Source organism: Neoarius graeffei, chromosome 1, assembly GCF_027579695.1.
Source record: "Neoarius graeffei isolate fNeoGra1 chromosome 1, fNeoGra1.pri, whole genome shotgun sequence".
Lineage (NCBI taxonomy): Eukaryota > Metazoa > Chordata > Actinopteri > Siluriformes > Ariidae > Neoarius > Neoarius graeffei.
The window spans coordinates 110,186,751-110,208,083 of record NC_083569.1 but is presented as its reverse complement, the minus strand read 5'-3'; the positions used below and the strand labels follow the sequence as shown (position 1 = coordinate 110,208,083).

Sequence of the window (21,333 nt, the reverse complement as noted above, 5' to 3'; positions counted from 1 at the left end):
TCCTCTTATCTGCTTTCACTGCTTTTGTCAGTGTGTTTCTGGCCTGTTTGTACAGGACTCTGTCCCCACTTCTGTAGGCCTCCTCCTTGGCCTGGCGAAGCTGCCTGAGGCCAAGTTTACATTAGACCATATCTGTCTCGTTTTCTTCACGGATGCACTGTCCGTTTACATTAAAATGCCTGGAAACGCCGGGAAACGGGAATCCGCCAGGGTCCACGTATTCGATCCAGATCGTGTCTGGTCCGGTGCTGTGTAAACATTGAGAATACGCGGATACGCTGTGCTGAGCTCTAACTGGTGTCGTCATTGGACAACGTCACTGTGACATCCACCTTCCTGATTCACTGGCGTTGGTCATGTGACGCGACTGCTGAAAAACGGCGCGGACTTCCGCCTTGTATCACCTTTCATTAAAAAGAGTATAAAAGTATGAAAATACTGCAAATACTGATACAAATACTGCCCATTGTGTAGTTATGATTGTCTTTAGGCTTGCCATCCTTCCACTTGCAAGTGGTAAGTGACGCGCATGCCCGATATGCACTGGGATCACACACACAGCGGCTCAGTCCCGAATCACTGCTCGTGCGCTTCACTCACGCGCTCTGTGAGCTGCGCAGGGCCGGAGTGCGCACCCTCCAGAGGGCACTCGCTGTTTAGGGCGGAGTGATTTGGAGCGCAGGATGCCTGCGGAGCTGAGCGTATCCGTGTATTGGCGTTGCTGTGTGCACACGAATCGTGTATTGGCGTTGCTGTGTGCACGCTAATCGTTTTAAAAACGTTAATCTGATGATCCGCTGATACGGTCTAATGTAAACCCCACCTGAGTTTTGCAGTGAACCAGGGTTGTTGTATGTGCGGAAGGTCTTGGTGGGCACACACACATATCCTCACAAAAACTGATGTAAGATGTCACGCACACATATTCTCACAAAAACTGATGTAAGATGTCACAGTATCAGTCAGTTCATGCAGGTCTGAAGCTGCAGCCTCAAAAACACTCCAATCAGTGCAGTCAAAGCAGGCTTGTAGTTCCACTTTGGCCTCATCGGACCATCTCCTCACCGTCTTGACTACAGGCTTAGTAGATTTCAGCTTCTGCCTGTAGGTCAGGATAAGATGAACAATGCAGTGATCAGATAGTCCCAAGGCTGCACGGGGGACAGAGTGGTATGAGCCCTTTAAAACAGTGTAACAATGGTCCAGAGTGTTAGAGTCCCTGGTGGGACACTTAATGTGCTGTTTATATTTTGGCAGTTCGTGGCTGAGGTTTGCTCTGTTAAAGTCCCCCTAAACAATGAAAGAGTCCGGGTGTTTTTTCTCCACATTGTTTATCTGGTCAGCCAGGTGTTGTAATGCCTCAGTAACACAAGCCTGAGTAGGGATGTAGACTCCAACCAGAATAAACGAGGAAAACTCTCGTGGAGCATAAAACGGTTTGCAGTTAATGAATAATGACTCCAGATGAGGACTGCATGATTTGTTTAGAACTGTGACATCAGTACACCAACCTTCGTTAATGTAAAAGCAGACTCCGCCTCCCCTTGTTTTCCCTGTGAGCTCCGTTTCGCGGTCCGCTCGCTGCAGGTGAAATCCAGGCAGGTGGAGAGAAGTGTCCAGGATGTGCTCACCAAGCCAGGTTTCGGTGAAGCACAAGGCAGCAGATCTGTTAAAATCTGTGTTGATTGTGTTGAGGAGCAGTTCGTCCATCTTGTTGGCCAGAGAGTGGACGTTAGCCAGGTGAATAGACGGGAGCGCAGTGCGAAACCCCCGCTGCCTCAGCCTGACGAGCGCGCCGGCTCGCTTCCCTTGGTGTCTCCGGCGTCCTCGGCGGAGACCATAGAGAGCTGCTGCTCCTCCAACAAGTAGCTCTGGAAAACTTTCCAGATCGATGAAAACCGATGAAAAAACTTTACTGGTGTTTCATATTAGTGTTTACCATACACACACAGACATGCTGGTTGAATCGGTTAATCAAATGCTTTAAAAGCCTATTACAGGGCAATTCCATGTAAATGTCAACCTCACCATGCAAAAATAAAGCAACATGTAATACATCAAAACCACTCCCAGAGATATCACCTAGGCCTGTATTTTACAGATGTGAATAAGTTGAACCAATTTGTAACCAACCTAATATGTCCCTGTCAGTCTTTCTTTCTTATAATGTAAACCCCAAGCTAAAATCAACTTTGATCATGTACAATTCTATATTATTGCCACAAGCCACAGAAATGTATGCTAAAATCCACAAAACAGCAAAACAATAGCCATCCTAAATATTATTTAAGAACTTTGATAGTTTTAGCTGATATTTAGAGAGTTTTTCAAAGGGTTATGGTGGTTAAATTGCTGATTTTCTAAACATATGCCATGTCTATTTCAGACGCGTCACATCCATAACGGAATTTCGTCACATCCATAACGCTGACTTTTCCTTCCGAAACTCTGCATGAAATACAAAATATTTTAAACAAAGATTTTTTAATATTCACCTTGGACCCCTCTATCAAATGGATATCTCCATTTCGACATTAGGTTTACAATTTCACAGAGTTTGATAAAAATGTACAGTCACCCAAGAAAAGTGATACTTTTTCTGTCACATCCATAACGCGTCTTTTATTGGCATTTTCTGGCATGCCCTAGATGTACTATGGGAATTGTTCTTGTTCTATCACTTCTCCAGTATGGTACAGCCTTAAAGTATGCAACACCTGTTTAAATACTGGGAGACAATAAAACATGCACTGGGTCATTTGTTGCCATTTTGAGTTCAAGTGTCACGTCCATAACGCTGGAATTGCTCTACAGGAGAATTGGCATTTTTCACTACTATATTCCCCATACAGTTGCCAAGTGTAATTCACTTTTATATAGTGGTGTGTCGTTCACGAACGAACGGTTCTTTTTGAACGAGTCTTCGAAGTGAACGACTAGAACTAGTTCGCGCTGCCTCTCGTTCTCGGTCGTTCGCGAATCAGCAGTCTGTGCTCGCTGGCAGCAGGGCGGTCGCTGAATCTCGGTCGTTGGCGAATCAGCAGGATCTGTTCAGTAGCAGAAGGGCGTCCAACTTGCATTTTGATCTGTGCAGAGCAGCGCCACTTTACTTCTTTAAGGGCTATCTGAGCCCTATTATCAGAGCGTTGACACATGCCAGGTCTTTAGTTTACAATTTAGAGCTCTCACTCAGCAATACATTTCAGTTCACAGCGAACGAGCTCAGCAGTTCGCGAACGAACGAACAGCCAGCAGCCAGCCTGCCTGCTGCCATACTGGGCTGGGCGCATAGCAACGGTTTCCATGACTGTGATAAACAATGAAGAACATGGCTCTGGAGATCGCGGCATACTGTGTTCGTTTTTTTAATGTTAATGCAATTTGTAATAAAGTGGTTTGTTCTTTGTAATGAGTGTTGCTGTTGAATATGAGCAAAATGGGTGTTACTTAATGGGTTTGAACAACTGCATGAAACAGTCAAGGAGGTCTCTTGCTCGAACAGCTGGAAAAGGTCTCGCTAGATGTGACGTCAATCGAATGTTCGTGCATAACAACCGTTTCCATGTCCATGACCAGGCCAAACAATGAATGATCATGAATGCAGCAGAGAGACATCGCAGGCTACTGTTCGCTGAATACGATGACTTGTAAAGTTGTTTATTCTCTGAAATGAGTGTTGCTGTTAAATAAGTCTGTGAATATTCTCAGTCATCCAGGTCATAGTAACTATGGGTGGTAAAAGAGAGCAACTGGACTTGCTTGAAAATTCTTGAAGACGTTTCACCTCTCATCCGAAAGGCTTCTTCAGTTCTGTCTGACTGGTAGGGAGTATCAGGTATTTATCCTCTCATGGATGAAAAGCTCATCTAAGGTGTCGTTGAGTCATCCTGTTGGCGTGGGTCACTGGGGGCTGAATGTGAATGGCCTTGAGAGTCGTTAGGGTGATCAATGGATTGCCCGTTAAGGTGATCAATGGAATGCTGATTCTCTCTGTCCTCCTGTGACCCACTGAAAACAGCTGGGTTTTGGTGTGCATTCAGTTGTCTGGGAAGTGTGCCAAGGACTGCATTGTAGGTGGCTGATAAATTATGTCTTAGACCCCCACCTCTGTTCAGCGATGGCCGTTCCAGGTTGACAAAAATGGCTTCTTTAACTCCTCGCTCATACCAACGATCCTCTCTGGCTAAAATGCGTACGTTGGAATCCTGAAATGAGTGTCCTTTGTTGTTAAGATGAAGGTAGACAGCAGAGTCCTGGCCTGAGGAACTGGCTCTCCTGTGTTGAGCCATACGCCTGTGAAGCGGTTGCTTGGTTTCACCAATATACGAGTCCGTGCATTGCTCACTGCACTGAATTGCATACACCACGTTGTCCTGTTTGTGTCTGGGTATTCTGTCCTTAGGGTGGACCAATTTCTGCTTCAGGGTGTTACTGGGTCTGAAACATACCGGAATGTTGTGTTTGTAGAAAATCCTCCTGAGTTTCTCAGATAGACCAGAAATGTAGGGAATGACAATGTTCTTGCGTTTGTTCCTGTTATCCTCCTTGTCCGTTATGTTCCTTTTCCTGCTCTTGAAGAAAGACCAGTTGGGATACCCACAGTTCTGAAGTGCTTTCCTGATGTGATTCTGCTCCTTCTCTTTTCCCTCTACCGTTGTAGGGATGTTCTGAGCCCTGTGTTGCAAGGTCCTAATGACCCCCAATTTGTGTTCCAGTGGGTGGTGAGAATCGAAGAGTAGGTACTGGTCCGTGTGTGTAGGTTTCCGGTAGACCTCGATGCTAAGGCTTCTGTCTTGTCTAATGTGTACATCACAATCCAAGAAGGCTAGATTATTCCCACTTACGTCCTCCCGAGTGAAATTGATGTTGATATCCACTGCATTGATGTGTTTAGAGAAGGCTTCCACTTCATGGGCTTTGATTTTAACCCAGGTGTCATCCACGTATCTGAACCAGTGGCTGGGAGCAACTCCTGAAAAAGTGGTCAAAGCTTTATGTTCCACTTCCTCCATGTAAAGATTGGCCACAATAGGGGACACCGGTGAGCCCATGGCACATCCATGCTTCTGTCTGTAGAAACTTTCATTAAACTGGAAATAAGTGGTAGTCAGGCAGAGGTCAAGCAGGGTGCAAATCTGGTCCGTGGTGAGGTTCGTTCTATCCAGTAAGGTGTTGTCTTGAAGGAGTCGTTTTCTAACAGCTTCAACTGCTTCTGTGGTGGGAATGCAGGTGAAAAGAGAAGTGACATCATAAGAAACCATGGTTTCATCTAAGTCTAGTTTGAGGTCTGCAACTTTAGTAGCAAAATCTTGGGAGTTTTTGACGTGATGTAGCGTATTCCCAACAAGAGGAGCCAGGATGGTGGCTAAGTGTTTGGCAATGTTATAGGTGACAGAGTTTATACTGCTGATGATAGGTCTGAGTGGAGCTCCTTCCTTGTGAATCTTGGGGAGTCCGTATATGAGAGGAACGGCTTCCCCGGGGTACAATCTGTAGTACAGAGATCTGTTGATGGCTTGGTCCTTTTCTAGTTGTTGCAGGCAGCTAACTAGATGAAAACAGCAATAGACTTCAATAACAAAGTACCCATAATAGCACTTTTGTTTGAAAATACAGCCCATTGATGTCCTAACAGGGTGCTTAAGTTTGCACAATTTAGAAATGTAGAATTTTTTTATTCATTTAATTTGTTAATTCTTCAGAGATGACTTAACTTTTAAGAGCAAAAAAGAAACTAAAAATAATTTCTTGTTTATTGGCCATGCACTATACTTTGAACAGGGTGCGGAAGAGTTTTTGCCCATTATATGGAGATATGTATTGAATTTGTGTGGTCATTTTACTTTGTGACACTTTGTTAATAATGATAACAATAATAACAATAATGAAAAAGATAAAAATGACTTCTTGTTTATTGTCCATGCACCGTACATTGTTTAATAGTAATAGAATAGAGTTATTAAAGTGTTATTTAGATGTTATAAGAGGGTTTTTTTTTCTTGGGGGGGGGGGGGGGGGGGCGGCGCCAAAACTCAATCTCGCCTAGGGCAGCCAAAGACCTAGAGCCGGCCCTGGTGACCAGAGGTATGTTTGGAGGAATAAAAGGTGAGGCATTCAATCTCAAAAACACTTGACCAACTGGAAAGCATCATGGTGGTAGCATCATGGTCTGGGTCTGTTTTGCTGCTAGTGGAGCTGATGCATTGCACAAACTGGATGGAATAATGAAGGAGGATTACCTCAGCATGAAGCATAACCTTAAAGTGAATGTAAGGTCCCTAAACCACACTTTTTTCCTTGTACAAAGCAACAAACATTATGTTGATTGACCATGTGTTTTCAAACCATAGCTGATCCAAAAGGCCATAAATTGATGGAAAACCAATAAAATCAGCCAATTTTCACGGAATCTGCCGAGACCAAACCAGAAGATCCCGAAGGGGTGCGTGACTACACACGTATAACAAGGATCCAGGTATCAATTTTGTCCCCATGCACAGCAGTGGTTAGACCAGTCTCGAAATGGAATCACATTTTGGAGAGAATTCTGATCGTGATTGGGATTCATATATGTCAGATGAAGGAGCAGATGATTATCAAAGATGTTCCAGAGTAAATGGTTATCTTTTCGAGCCCCCAAGACAAGAAACAGATGTTAGTTCACGACAGTCCCACTCAACGCCGATAGCGCACCACCAGCCACAGAGAATTGGAAACAGATTGGTTTGTGGATTTTTATTCTAAGCTGGCCACTGCAAAATGTAGAGAAAATATTTACATGTACCTCAATAAATGCAGAAGTATAATCTTTAAAACATACACTTATTCAGTGTAATTATTGAAAGACAATATGAACTGTCAAGTTTATTTGTATAGCGCTTTTAACAATAAAAATTGTCGCAAAGCAGCTTTACAGAATTTGAACGACTTAAAACATGAGCTAATTTTGTCCCTAATCTATCCCCAATGAGCAAGCCTGTGGCCACGGGGCAAGGAAAAACTCCCTCAGATGACATGAGGAAGAAACCTCGAGAGGAACCAGACTCAAAAGGGAACCCATCCTCATTTGGGCAACAACAGACAGCATGACTATAACATTAACAGTTTTAACATGAAGACAGTTTCGTTGATGTTGTAACTCTTCATTGATGGAAACTCGAGTGCAAAACTGTTCATGACAACTGCAGTCCTAAAGTTAGCAAGTCAACTGTAGTCCTCAGCCATAAAAGCATTACTGTAAGAGTCCAGAGCATCCTCCAGGTGTCAACTGGACTAAACTGTCTAAATGTCAGATCAAATGTCATTTATTAAAAATCAATGAGTTTCATTTTTGCTCCAGTAATTACCATGTGGTTGTTCTGGTGGTGATGAACACTGGATGAATCAGATTTATTATTAGTAGGCCTAGTCATGTGTAGATCTATGTGCAGTAAACACTGATAAACAGTGGGTCTCGACTCTAGTGTCCCTACTGTCCATGCAGGTTAGTAGCTGCATGGTGTGCAACTGTGCATGTTATGATGTACCGATGTATATCAGGTACAGTTAGGTCCATAAATATTTGGACAGAGGCAACATTTTTCTAATTTTGGTTCTGTACATTACCACAATGAATTGTGAACAAAATTCAGATGCAGTTGAAGTTCAGACTTTCAGCTTTAATTCATTTGGCTGAACAAAATGATTGCATAAAAATGTGAGGAACTAAAGCATTTTTTAAAACACAATCCCTTCATTTCAGGGGCTCAAAAGTAATTGGACAAATTAAATAACCGTAAATAAAATGTTAATTTCTAATACTTGGTTGAAAACCCTTTGTTGGCAATGACTGCCTGAAGTCTTGAACTCATGGACATCACCAGACGCTGTGTTTCCTCCTTTTTAATGCTCTGCCAGGCCTTTACTGCAGCGGTTTTCAGTTGCTGTTTGTTTGTGGGTCTTTCTGTCTGAAGTTTAGTCTTTAACAAGTGAAATGCATGCTCAATTGGGTTGAGATCAGGTGACTGACTTGGCCATTCAAGAATATTCCACTTCTTTGCTTTAATAAACTCCTGGGTTGCTTTGGCTTTATGTTTTGGGTCATTGTCCATCTGTATTATGAAACGCTGACCAATCAGTTTGGCTGGATTTGAGCACACAGTATGTCTCTGAATACCTCAGAATTCATCCGGCTGCTTCTGTCCTGTGTCACATCATCAATAAACACTAGTGACCCAGTGCCACTGGCAGCCATGCATGCCCAAGCCATCACACTGCCTCCGCCGTGTTTTACAGATGATGTGGTATGCTTTGGATCATGAGCTGTACCACGCCTTCACCATACTTTTTTCTTTCCATCATTCTGGTAGAGGTTGATCTTGGTTTCATCTGTCCAAAGAATGTTCTTCCAGAACTGTGCTGGCTTTTTTAGATGTTTTTTAGCAAAGTCCAATCTAGCCTTTTTATTCTTGAGGCTTATGAGTGGCTTGCACTGTGCAGTGAACCCTCTGTATTTACTTTCATGCAGTCTTCTCTTTATGGTAGATTTGGATATTGATACACCTACCTCCTGGAGAGTGTTGTTCACTTGGTTGGCTGTTGTGAAGGGGTTTTTCTTCACCATGGAAATTATTCTGCGATCATCCACTACTGTTGTCTTCTGTGAGTGTCCAGGTCTTTTTGCATTGATGAGTTCACCAGTGCTTTCTTTCTTTCTTTCTTTCTCAGGATGTACCAAACTGTAGATATTGCCACTCGTAATATTGTAGTAATTTCTCGGATGGGTTTTTTCTGTTTTCTCAGCTTAAAGATGGCTTGTTTCACCTGCATGGAGAACTCCTTTGACTGTATGTTTTCTTCACAGGAAAATCTTCCAAATGCAAGCACCACACCTCAAATCAACTCCAGGCCTTTTATCTGCTTAATTGAGAATGACATAACGAAGGAATTCCCCACACCTGCCCATGAAATAGCCTTTGAGTCAATTGTCCAATTACTTTTGGTCCCTTTAAAAACAGGGTGGCACATGTTAAGGAGCTGAAACTCCTAAACCCTTCATCCAATTTTAACGTGGATACCCTCAAATGAAAGCTGAAAGTCTGGACTTTATGCCCATGTCCATTATATAACTATAACTTGGATATGTTTCAGTAAACAGGTAAAAAAATTTGTGTCAGTGTCCAAATATATATGGACCTAACTGTACATCATAAACCTGTTTACTGATTGAATGTATTTACAAAACACAGAGGGTGGATTTTGATGCTACTTCAAGAAGCAAAATCTTAATTTCCCTGAGGGAACCCACCCGAAGGGATCAATAAAGTTTTATCTAATCTAATCCAATCTAAAATGCGATTTCAAAATGACAGTTTAGCAGGATGCGATTTGAAATACCTGGGGAGAACACTGCTCTTTACTCACTTATTTCAGGATTAATTATTTGTTGAAGTCAACATTCATAGTAAGTGTCCTCTTCCTTCGATTGCTTGCATTCTGACACAAGCACGAGCGGGGGGATACGTAAGTGAGCAGTAGCTCACAGTTGATCTTGTTTGTTATGCTTTTCATGTTTGTATCATGTTAACTAATGTCTGCTTTGGGTGAGTAATGTTCTCTGTTAATAAATAAACCAATACAAAATCATGAACACCGACCAGCAATATCGCACAAACATGACAGCTGTTGTCCTGAACGTCAGCAGTGCTGTGATTTGGCTGCAACACAACTGTTATTTATAAAAATGTGTAAAGTGGTCATGTTGAACCACTTTTTTGAAATTAAAAAAAAAAGAATTCTTCCAGGAATGGTTCTGTAATTTCTATTTATTGTGTCGGCAAGAGAGACAGCAGAGTCTGTATGATACAAATAACAGAAGACTACGTGGCAGTTTTGACAAGGCAGGCTTTATAAGGTTGAAAACGGGTCTGTGAATTAAAAATTAAAGCTTGTTTACTGAGTAAATATCTGCATCCTTCTTAAGGGACTTTTTTCTTTAAATATATGTAAATAATTTATCTAGAAGTTTTCTCTATTTTCTATTCTCTGTTTATCCTGTAATGCTGTTACTGGAATTTTTATTTCCCTGAGGGAACCCTCCCAAAGGGATCAATAAAGTTTGATCTAATCCAGTGCTGTATTAAGCCAATGCGGTGCCCCTGGGCACTATACCTCAAGTGCCCCCCACCACCACCCTGCGCGCATGCGTTCAGTAACCTCCTGCACAGTTGTCGTTGCCGACCCCTCGGCTAACACTGGCTGTGGTTGTAGCATCTCCCCGGCTAGTGCTAGCAGGGCCATCTCCCTCACTATCGTCGCTGATTTCACTAGCTTCGGCTTCAGCGCTGGTAGTGACAGCAGTTGTCGATGTTTTTATGAAAAACGATCTAACACTGGAACATTTTTAATTGCAGCTACACGCCTGGAGTCTCTCTTTTTTTAATTTTCTCTTCGCACAACCACTCAATTGATGTCTGTCCATTTTTCATTTCTACCGCGGTTTTTAAAAAATTGATACATTTCACCGTAGGTGGACTGGCTCAACTGACAGGTTGAGGAAAGGGGGGTTAATGGTCACATAGGCCACTCTTGCTCAGAATTATGATTATTGTTGTTGTTATGAAATTAGTGTTCATAATGAATTATATATGACTATTTAACAATGTCAAGTGTATAACCATTTTAAGTGTACGAAAAATATTTTTAAAGTTTCTGTCATGTGGTGCCCCCCCCCACTGGCTGTGAGTGGTTAGTGCCCCTGGGCACTGTGCCGCAGGCCCATATAGTTAATCCGGCACTGATCTAATCTAATAACATTTATAGATGTAAGACTTCAGACATAATTTTTCCTCATGAACTATTAACCATTGCTTAACTACAGAACTGCCACCATTTATACATCGCCTTCCTCTAGGTCACTCATTATTTCTTCCTCCTGAGTCAAACCAGAGTCATGGTGTCGTTGCTTGTGGTTCTTCAGACTGACGTTGTGACTGAATAACTCTCCACATTGCTCACACGTGAAAGGTTTCTCTCCGGTGTGGATGCGCATGTGGGAAGTGAGGTTTGCTAGTTGGTTAAAGGAATGCTCACACACTTGGCATTTGAAAGGCTTTTCACCAGAGTGGATGAGTTTATGCCTCCTCAACCTGGTAATATCCCTAAAGCCTTTCTTGCAGACATCACACACACATTTATGTGGACCTCGGTGGGACTTAATATGTTTATTGCGTTTGTGAATCCTGCTAAACTTCTGTGAACAATCTGGACAGCTGTATGGTTGAGTTTCTTTAGGATGAGTCTGCTCATGTTCCAGTTTTGCAGACTTGGTTTTGAAGACCTTCAGACAGTATTTACATGGATGATCATAATCCGAATGGAGCTGATTGTAGTGCGTCTTTAAGCCGACCTCAGTGAGGAACCTTTTCCCGCAGTCTGAACAGACGATTAATTTGATTTTGTGTTCGCAGACATGCTCTTTATTTGCTCTAACAAACTTGCCACAATCCTGACACAGTATATTAAATGGTTTGGCTCTGTGCTCCTGTTCAACATGTGTCTGAAAACTGGCAACATCATCAAACTGAAGAGGTAGGGTTTCAAAATTATGTGTTTGAACGTCGTCACCTGAACTGCACTGAGAACAGCAGAATACTTTTTTGTGTTGAAGGACAGAACAGGAGAGCGAGGCCTCGGTCTCACATTGTGTACACCACACCACAAGTTCACCCTCACCATCCTCCTTTAAAGCTGTGAACAGGTCTTCATCCATGGACACATCAGAGTCTGTGGCCTCTTCATCTAAACATGGCTCCCATTCATCTGAACTATCAGACTTCCTCTTTCTTTTCTTTTTCTCTTCTTCTTCTGAAAGGCTTGCATCTTCATCACTCGATAAACTTGTGGGAGGATGACTCCTCCAGTCTCTGTGGTAGCCACAACTCTGGCAGTCCTGTGTGATTGAAGACAGCTTCTGGTTGCCCTCAATGGTAGTACAGCACTCTCTCTGACAAAACCAGCAGAACTGGAAAAGCTCCAGCAAACATTGCGTGTTCACCATCACCTCAGTACTCCTGAAAAGAAACAGGGGGAGAAAACAATATCAGTACATTTTGGAACCAAAAACAAAAAGGGTCAATCTGCGCCAAGTCAATCCATGACCCATGTCCTTTGGCCTCAGATTTTCTTAATTTTGCCACTAATTTTCTCTTTACACACCAAATGAAGAAATCTGAAGTTTGAGCCCTCTGTCAGATAGATTTGTGAAATTTAATACCATGTTCTGAGTGTCATATTGAATTAAATGTTACATCCAGAAACCTTAACTTTTCTATGGCTCGAAACCAGTGATTCTCAAGTAGTGGGTCACAGGTCCTTTAATAATAATAATAATAATAACAATAATAATAAATTAAAAAATGGCTTTAGGAGCCCCACACTAAGTCTCAGTGCTCTTCCAAACTTAGGAAAAAAAACCCTCCAATCAACAGTATTTTGCAAACAAATGTCTCAAGCAGGGATTGAAAGTTGTTTAAACTGTCTGCAATGTGGTTGTGAATTGGAACTGAATTGCAAAGTCTTGGGGCACAAACCATAAATGCTCCATCTTTGTAGCTGTGGCAGCAGAGTTGTGTTCAAGCGTTGGTTTGTGAATCAAGGGTGGGGCCAGGGAAGATGAGTGACAAAGTCATTACACCTGTTGTCAATTCATGTTGTGTCTGTTGCAGTGATGAAGGAAAGAGAGAGCAAAAGAGGTGAGGTCTCTCCCAACCAGATCACCTGTCTGTGTGTGAGTATAAGTGAATGAGCTTAGTAAAGCTGAAAAGCAACAAAATTCGTAAAAATAAAGCCTGGTGTTGACAATTTCCCACCTATCAGCACTTCAGTATTCCTCCCATGTCAGAGACATGCTACAGTGGTGCCGAAACCCAGGATACTGACGGGAACCACTCCATGGAGCCCTTGGCACTCAAGGACCTCATCCATGCCCTTGCTGCCACCCAACAGAGCCAGCACCAAGCCCTGATCACCCTTCGGAAGGAGCAGGCTTCGAAGCCTTGCTGCTGGCCCGGCAAGATGATCACCAGGTATTCTGGCACCTGCTTGCGTAGGCAGGATCCTCAACTGCCACCGCTGCGAACCCACCCCCACATTGCACTAATGAAGATGGGGCTGCATGATGACCCAGAAACCATCGCACTCTTTGAGCAAGCGGCCAAAGCGTGGGGGTGGCTGGTCGAGCAACACATGGCTCATTTACTACCACTGCTGTCTGGAGAAGCCCAGCTCACCATGCAACAGCTTCCTGCTGACAGTCAGCTTTATTACGTTGACTTGAAGCAAGCCATCCTGCAACACGTCAACCGTTCCCCAGAACAAACCCACCGAGCACCTCTCCTGGTTTCCCCCACCATGGAAATGGGGGCTGGACCCCCTGCAGTCGGCTCACCGCACCTGTGGTGTCCCCCTCCTTTCTTTCCCTTCTGTGTCTGTGTCTTCTCTCCCCCAGGTGAGTGATCCCCAAATCACCAGTGCAGAGATGAAGCCTGGGCTGGTATGCTGACACTGTGGGGAACCCAGGCATCTCCAGGGTAAGTGCTCTGCACTGGAGGTGGGAGCTATGGTCTGGATCTCTGATGCCAGAGACTGCCCTCAATTGGGCTGGGGCGTATCACATGCTGGGGCGTATCACATACTGGGGAGTATTCAAGGGGATGATGCATTGGTGGATTCTGGCTGTAATCAGACCTCAAGCCACCAAAGCCTTGTTCAAGGGGAGGCATTGGGGAAAGCACAAGTGGTGAAAGTTGTGTTTACACGGGGATGTTCACAAATATCCACTCGTGTCCATCCACATTCTATTTCAGGGGAAAAACAGGGATGTGATTGGCCAAGGACAAAAAAAAGCAGGAAAATATGTAGACCCATAATGCGACACGGCAGCAGTGTGGTGTGGTATGGCGCGGCAACGACGCGGTGCGGCAACAGTGCAGCCACTACACACAGTAACCTCATTTTGACACTTTTAATGAAAAGTGCAATATGCAAACATTTAGTGCCAATTTTCATCATTGGAAAACAATTATTTTGGAGGGCAAACAACCTCAAACATCAAACAATAGGTGCAGATATTAGAACAGGTGATGAGCACACACAGTTAGTGGCGGCTGGTGGAAAAAAATTCTTGGTGGGGCTGCAGTGGCGGGTTCTGAAAATTTTCTCAGGAGGGGCAAATTATCCAATAATATCACAAGGTGACTCATTCAACAGGTACATTATAGGTAGCCAGACATTATTGACGGTTTTCTCTCTGCGTATCACAGTTCCATGCCACTTTTGTCCACTAGATGGCAGCACATTACAGAAATCTTTTCCCTGTCGCTACCTAAGCTATAGGCTGTGGTGTAAAGTTGCAAACCGAAGAATAGTTTGGCTCCACAATGACCAATTACGCCCTATTCACATTATTTCAATATTGTATGATGTGAAATAGCCAAGAATGATATCTTTATAAAAAGACATGTCCAACAACTAAATAAGAAAGGAAACCATATTTAAAAAAAAAAAAAAAAAACATATTTGCCAATCTTGAAAGTACTGTTCTACAGAATGTTCTGTAAATAGATTTTGTACTTCAAACTCCATGACCAGCAAGAATTTTACAGACTGTGCAACTTAAGGACAACAGGAAAGTGCACTTACTGTAACAAAACATTGTAAATAGTTGGCTAACATAACAATAGCAGTTGAATAAATAGATGAGTGGATCTTTAGATCTTGCAATTACTGGTATTTACCAAGGATATTACCAAAGTGCTAACTCTCAGAGCAAAGTGTGGCAAATATAAAAATGCACATTGAAAACATCAAAAGTGAACTGATTCTGTGACTGTGTGTGTGTGTGTGTGTGCGCGTGCGCGAGAGAGAGAGAGAGAGAGAGAGAGAGAGTGTGAGTGTGTCACGAAGTCAACCAAACCCAGAAAAACACCACGGTGACTGGAGCCCTCAGTTTCGTCTTTGCCTCGTAGAGCTAACTCGAACACTCCACAAAATTTCATGCATTGGATGAGCCGGTTTAATATGTGCCTGTTCTTGCTCACCTCATCGTTGTGGCAGCGAACTGCTAGCCTGTAGCACTCATCCGGTTGTGTAGCGATGTTCACTCTCCCAAAAGCCGAAAATTTCAAGCAGCTGCCCATGTGAATCTTTGATGACTCGTTTTTTTATTTTCTCCGACAAATGATGCGTGTCCGAAACTCCAGTGACCGTCCAAACAGTGTTGTCTTTGGAGCCACCTCCAGGGTGGAAAAGTAAGCAGGGGTAGCAGAAAACTTATTTTAAGGACCGCACTGAATTGCTTTCCGCATCCATCTCACCTCAGAAACTGAGCGGATCGAACGCAACTTTGCCGCGCTGCGCAGTGACGTAAGCACGTTAGGGCAAGCCCCCCCCGGAACCCATAGAGATTGCATTGAAGTGTCAGTCAGGAGAAAAAATATATTAACATGGGACTATCAGTGAACTCTTGGGCGATTTTCAACGTGACCGAAACTGCCCCAAAAGGGGCGGTACTCTAGAAACAAGACCACCCTGATTGGACAGTGATACCCAAAGACAGATTAAAACTGCCTAGAGCAGCACTGGTGAAAGTTTGTTTAAAAAAAAAAAAAAACTTTTTTTTCGTTTTGGCAGTGCGTCGCCCAATCACCCTTATGCACCAGCCGCCCTTGCTCACAGTGTCGTCATTTTTTTCAAAATATGCACAATGTCAGTAAATGTAGTATAAAGTCAAGAAGTGTAACAAAGTACAAAGTCAGGAAGTGTAACATGGACATACAAGTGAAAAAACACTAAAACAATCTATCAGACACCCAGGTGCAGATAATAGAACAGTGTGCATGTGTGTGTAAGTGAGAGAGAGAGACAGAAAGTTGTTGCTGAAAATTGCACTTGTGACAAAATGCAGTGTCTATTTCCGAGCCAGTTTTTTTTTTTTAAAGAGTCTCTAGGCGTCTCTTCCGGAACTCCTTTCGTGCCTTTGCAGCAAACTAACTACTAACGAGCGTACGTCTTACATTACTTGACTTGGGTCACAAAAGTTACTCTCGCGTTATGCATAATGGGCTTTTTTTTATTATTGGTACCGCTTAACCTAGGGTAGGTTATTATGCGCACGCGTGGCTCATTGGAGTTGCCTATGGATAATGTGGTAATGTGGTCCTACCCCCCCCCCCAAAAAAAAAAAAAACGAATTTGCATGATTCACGAGGGTCACATTTTTATGCCTGAAAATCCGGAATTCCGGAAAAATCCAGAAGAATCACATCCTTGAAAAAGCATAGTGTTGAAGCAGTGGTTAGTCCACGCCTCACCCGCCCACTAATTCTGGGGACAGATTGGCCAGGGTTTAAATGTTTAATGGAATGTGTAGTAGTGGGCAGGTCCTGCGGTAACATGTCATGAGGGGATTATGGTGTAGCATTGACTGGGGAAGCCATCTCAGCCATCCACGTCAACACCACGTCTGGATGATACGAGGAGCAGGGAGCAGCCTGCTCCTCCTCTCTCTCTCTCTCTCGGGGATTCCCTCAAGGGTTTCCGGTCATTAGAACAAGCGCAAGACTCTGCGTCATGCCTTTAACCAAGGGAGAGTAATCGATGGTCAGACTCTCCAGCCAAATGCAACACCCTCCTTCCCATACTTTGCAATTATTAAAGATAGGCTATACCGAGTGACGCAGGACACTCAAACCAGTGAGCAAATAATCCAGTTATTAATCCCAAACAGCCGTAGAGAACTCATATTCCATGTGGCTCACTTTAATCCAATGGCCGGACACTTTGGTCAGGATAAGACACTAGACCAAATAATGGCCTGCTTTTATTGGGCAGGAATTCATGGGAATGTCCGTCGCTGGTGTGCGGCACCCCACGAATGTCAACTGGTGAATCCAGCGGCCACTCCAAAAGCACCCTTGCGCCCTCTTCCTCTGATTGAGACCCCCTTCGAAAGAATTGGCATAGATCTCATTGGGCCATTAGATCGGTCAGCATGGGGATATCGCTTTATTTTAGCCCTAGTGAACTATGCAATGCGATATCCGGAAGCAGTCCCACTGAGCAACATTTCCACGTGTAATGTAGAAAAGACACTGTTGAAAATTATCTCCCGAGTCAGGATTTCCAAAGAAATCCTGACTGACCAAGGCATTACATTTCTGTCACACACACTTCATGAGCTTTCTGAGTTATTGGGATTAAATCCATTCACACCAGCATCTATCACCCCCAAACAGATGGCTTGGTAGAACAATTCAAACACTTCAAAACTTGTCAATTTGTAAGCGAAGATGCATGTAATTGGGATAAATGGCTTGAGCCCGTTATTCGCAATATGAGAGGTCCCGCAAGCCTCCACAGGATTTTCCCCATTTGAATTATTATACAGGCGTAAGCCTCACAACATTTTGGACGTCCTCCAGGAAAATTGGGAGGAGGGACCTTCAAATAGTAAAAGCAAAAAATTCAATACGTTCTTAAGCTGTGCACAAAGCTCCACACACTCACTCACTTAACCCAGGAGGATTTGTGGCAGGCACGAGAATGTCAAGCCCGGCTGTACAACAAGGACACACGCATTAGAGTTCACACTGGGAGATAAAGTACTCGTATTATTGCCCATTTCAAGCTCAAAATTGTTCAAGTGGCAAGGGCCCTTTGAGATCATACAGTGAATCGGGGACGTCGACTAGGAGGTGAGGCGAACGGATAGGTGTGGGGCGCTACAAATATACCACCTCAATCTGTTAGAACACTGGAACGAGGGGGGTCCCCGTGGCACTGGTGTCCATAGTTCTGGAAAGGGTGGAGCTGGGGCTAGAGGTAAAAATGAAAGTAACCACTCAAGCCACTCCAGTCCCCTGTGGAGACCACCTTTCACCAGACCAACTCACAGAGGTTGCCAGATTGCAAATGGAATTTGACATGTTCTCACCCCTTGCCAGCCGCACTCACCTCATGGAACACCACACTGAGATCTCCCCAGGGGTGGTGGTGCGTAGCCGCCCATACAGTTTTCCCGAACACACACACACACACACACACACACAAAAAACCTAAAACGGACACATACCCAACACCTCACATTGATGAACTGCTTGATCGATAAGGCACCGCTCGCTTTTATTTGAAACTGGATTTAACAAAGAGAAAGGCAGATCCCATGACAAAACGGCCTTTTCCACACCATTTAGCTCACACCAATTTGTCACGCTTCCTTTTGGGTTTCTGGCGCTCCTGCAACGTTCCACCAGCTCATGGACAAAATACTCCGCCCCCATGCCACAGCCTATTTAAATGACATCATTATATATAGCAACAATTGGCTGTGGCACCGAGAACACCTTAGGGCCGTCCTGGAGTCACTGAGGTGTGCAGACTTCACAGCTAACCTGGAAGTGTGTGTGATTGGGCAGGTGGAAGTACGGTATCCAGGTTCCCAGTTGGGTCATGAGCAGGTGCAGCCCCAAATTGACAAGACTGCAGCGATTGTGGCCTGCCCAAGGCCCAAAACCAAAAAGGGGGTGAGACAGCTCCTGGGGCTGGCTACTATTGCAGGTTCATCGCTAACTATTTGGACATCACCAGCTCACTGACTGATCTCACTAGAAAGGGAGCACCAGATCTGGTCCAGTGGATGGAGCAGTGCCAACAGGCCTTCACCAAGGTAATAGCTGCACTGTGTGGGAGGCCACTTTTACACTCCCATAACTTCTCTCTCCATTTTATTTTTCAGACATGTGTCAGAGGGCTCGGGGCCGTTTTGTCCCAAAAGATACACACTTATACATCACACACACACACGCATCTCAAACAATTGGAATACCATGAAAAAGTTCCTTTTTTGCATAATTTAATTCAAAAAGGTAAACTTTCATATATTCTATATTCATTACATGTAAAGTGAAATATTTAAAGCCTTTTTTGTTTTAATTTTGATGATTATGGCTTATAGCTCATGAAAATCAGAAATCCAGTATCTCAAATTATTAGAATATTCCGTAAGATCAATCAAAAAAAGGATTTACAATACGGAAATGTCTAACTTCTGAAAAGTATATTCATTTATACACTCAATACTTGGTTGGGGCTCCTTTACCATGAATTACTGTATCAATGCGGCGTGGCATGGAGGTGATCAGTCTGTGGCACTGCTGAGGTGTTATTGAAGCCCAGGTTGCTTTGATAGTGGCCTTCAGCATATCTGTATTTTTGGGTCGGGTGTTTCTCATCTTCCTCTTGACAATACCCCATAGATTCTCTATTGCCGCTTTTCCACTACAAACGCGGCTGAGTCGGGCTGAGCCGTGCCGTGCTGAGTCGGGCTGAGCGGGGCTGTTGGAGTTGCATTTCGACTACAACCGCGCTGAACCGTGCTGGCTGGAAGTGGGTGGACACATTGGGTGGAGGTCAGGTGATGTCGTTAAGCAGCGCAAACAGTGACATCAGTGATCTTTTAAGCGGTCGTCTCACGACCCGAATAGTAAACAATAAACATGGAGGACATGGAGTCGTTAGTGTTGCTGGTCTTGGTGCTGTGGCTTGTTGTCACCGACAACGCGGACAGATACTGGCAAGAGCGTACAGATGAGGTGAGGCACATAAGGCTTCAGAAATTCTCGTAATTCGTAATTCTTCTCCTTCCGGGTTTGCGGTGTTTACAGATCCCAGCGCGCTCGCGGGGCGTGTGTAGGCATGTGAGGACACTCCTCCTCACCAATCAGTGCACAGGGGAGTGTCTGCTCACGCCCCCAGCCTCACTCGGCACGGTTTGGCTCGCTTCAGCCCCACTCCAAAACGGTGCGAGTTTTAGGGGCTAAGCAGGGCTGAAGCGAGCTGAATCGTGCTGGTTTTTGGTAGTCGAAACACGAGCCGTGTCGGGCTGAAGTGAGCTGAAGCGAGCTGAAGTGAGCTGAAAAAGGGTAGTGGAAAAGGGCCATATGGGGTTCAGGTCAGGCAAGTTGGCTGGCCAATCAAACACAGTAATATCATGGTCAGCAAACCATTTGGTAGTAGTTTTGGCACTGTGGGTAGGTGCTAAGTCCTGCTGGAAAAGGAAATCAGCATCTCCAAAAAGCTCATCAGCAGATGGAAGCATGAAGTGCTCCAAAATCTCCTGGTAGATGGCTGTGTTGACTTTGGACTTGATAAAATACAGTGGACCAACACCAGCAGATGACATGGCACCCCAAATCATCACAGACTGTGGAAACTTCACACTGGGCTTCAAACACCTTGGATTCTGTGCCTCTCCACTCTTCCTCCAGACTCTAGAACCGTGATTTCCAAATTAAATGCAAAATGTACATTCATCTGAAAAGAGGACTTTGGACCACTGAGCAACAGTCCATTTCTTTCTCTCCTTAGCCCAGATAAGACACTTCTGACATTGTCTCTGGCTCAGGAGTAGCTTGATATTAGGAATACGAAAGTTGTATCCCCCTTCTTGAAGATGTCTGTTTGTGATGGGTCTTGATACACTGACACTGGCCTCAGTCCACTCCTTCTGAAGCTCTCCCAAGTTCTTGAATCAACTTTTCTTGACAATCCTCTCAAGACTGCGGCCATCCCTGTTGCTTGTGCACCTTTTCCAGCAATGACCTTTTGTGGCTTACCCTCCTTGTGGAGGGCATCAGTGATCATCTTCTGAACAACAGTCAAGTCAGCAGTCTTCCCCATGACTGTGGTTGTGTGTACTGAACTAGACTGAGAGACACACTGTGTTCATACTGTTTTACTCAAACTCGAAATGAAATATTCTAATATTTTGAGATGGGTTTTTTTTTATGATTTTTGTACTGTATGCCATACTGATTAAAATTAAAATAGAAAAATGCTTGAAACATTTTAGTTTATGTGTAATGAGTCTATAATATACAACCCCGATTCCAAAAAAGTTAGTACAAAGTACAAATTGTAAATAAAAATGGAATGCAATGATGTGGAAGTTTCAAAATTCCATATTTTATTCAGAATAGAACATAGATGACATATCAAATGTTTAAACTGAGAAAATGTATCATTTAAAGGGAAAAATTAGGTGATTTTAAATTTCATGACAACAACAAATCTCAAAAAAGTTGGGACAAGGCCATGTTTACCACTGTGAGACATCCCCTTTTCTCTTTACAACAGTCTGTAAACATCTGGGGACTGAGGAGACAAGTTGCTCAAGTTTAGGGATAGGAATGTTAACCCATTCTTGTCTAATGTAGGATTCTAGCTGCTCAACTGTCTTAGGTCTTTTTTGTCGTATCTTCCGTTTTATGATGCGCCAAATGTTTTCTATGGGTGAAA

The 21,333-nt window shown here is 43.7% G+C and overlaps 1 protein-coding gene across 4 annotated transcripts in view; it reads right to left on the bottom strand.

Annotated features, from left to right (window-relative positions):
• Positions 1-21,333, bottom strand: part of LOC132881789 (zinc finger protein 43-like) — a 72,166-nt gene that overhangs the window by 26,836 nt on the left and 23,997 nt on the right. For 3 of the 4 annotated variants that reach the window (XM_060914684.1, XM_060914712.1, XM_060914721.1), the window contains one exon: positions 9,789-12,050. The exons of the other annotated variant lie outside the window; for it this stretch is intronic. In XM_060914684.1, the coding sequence (XP_060770667.1) occupies positions 10,871-12,050 (1,180 nt within the window). In that variant the 3' untranslated portion in view covers positions 9,789-10,870. Of the gene's footprint in view, positions 1-9,788; positions 12,051-21,333 lie in introns of those variants that run through there. 4 annotated transcript variants of the gene reach the window in all.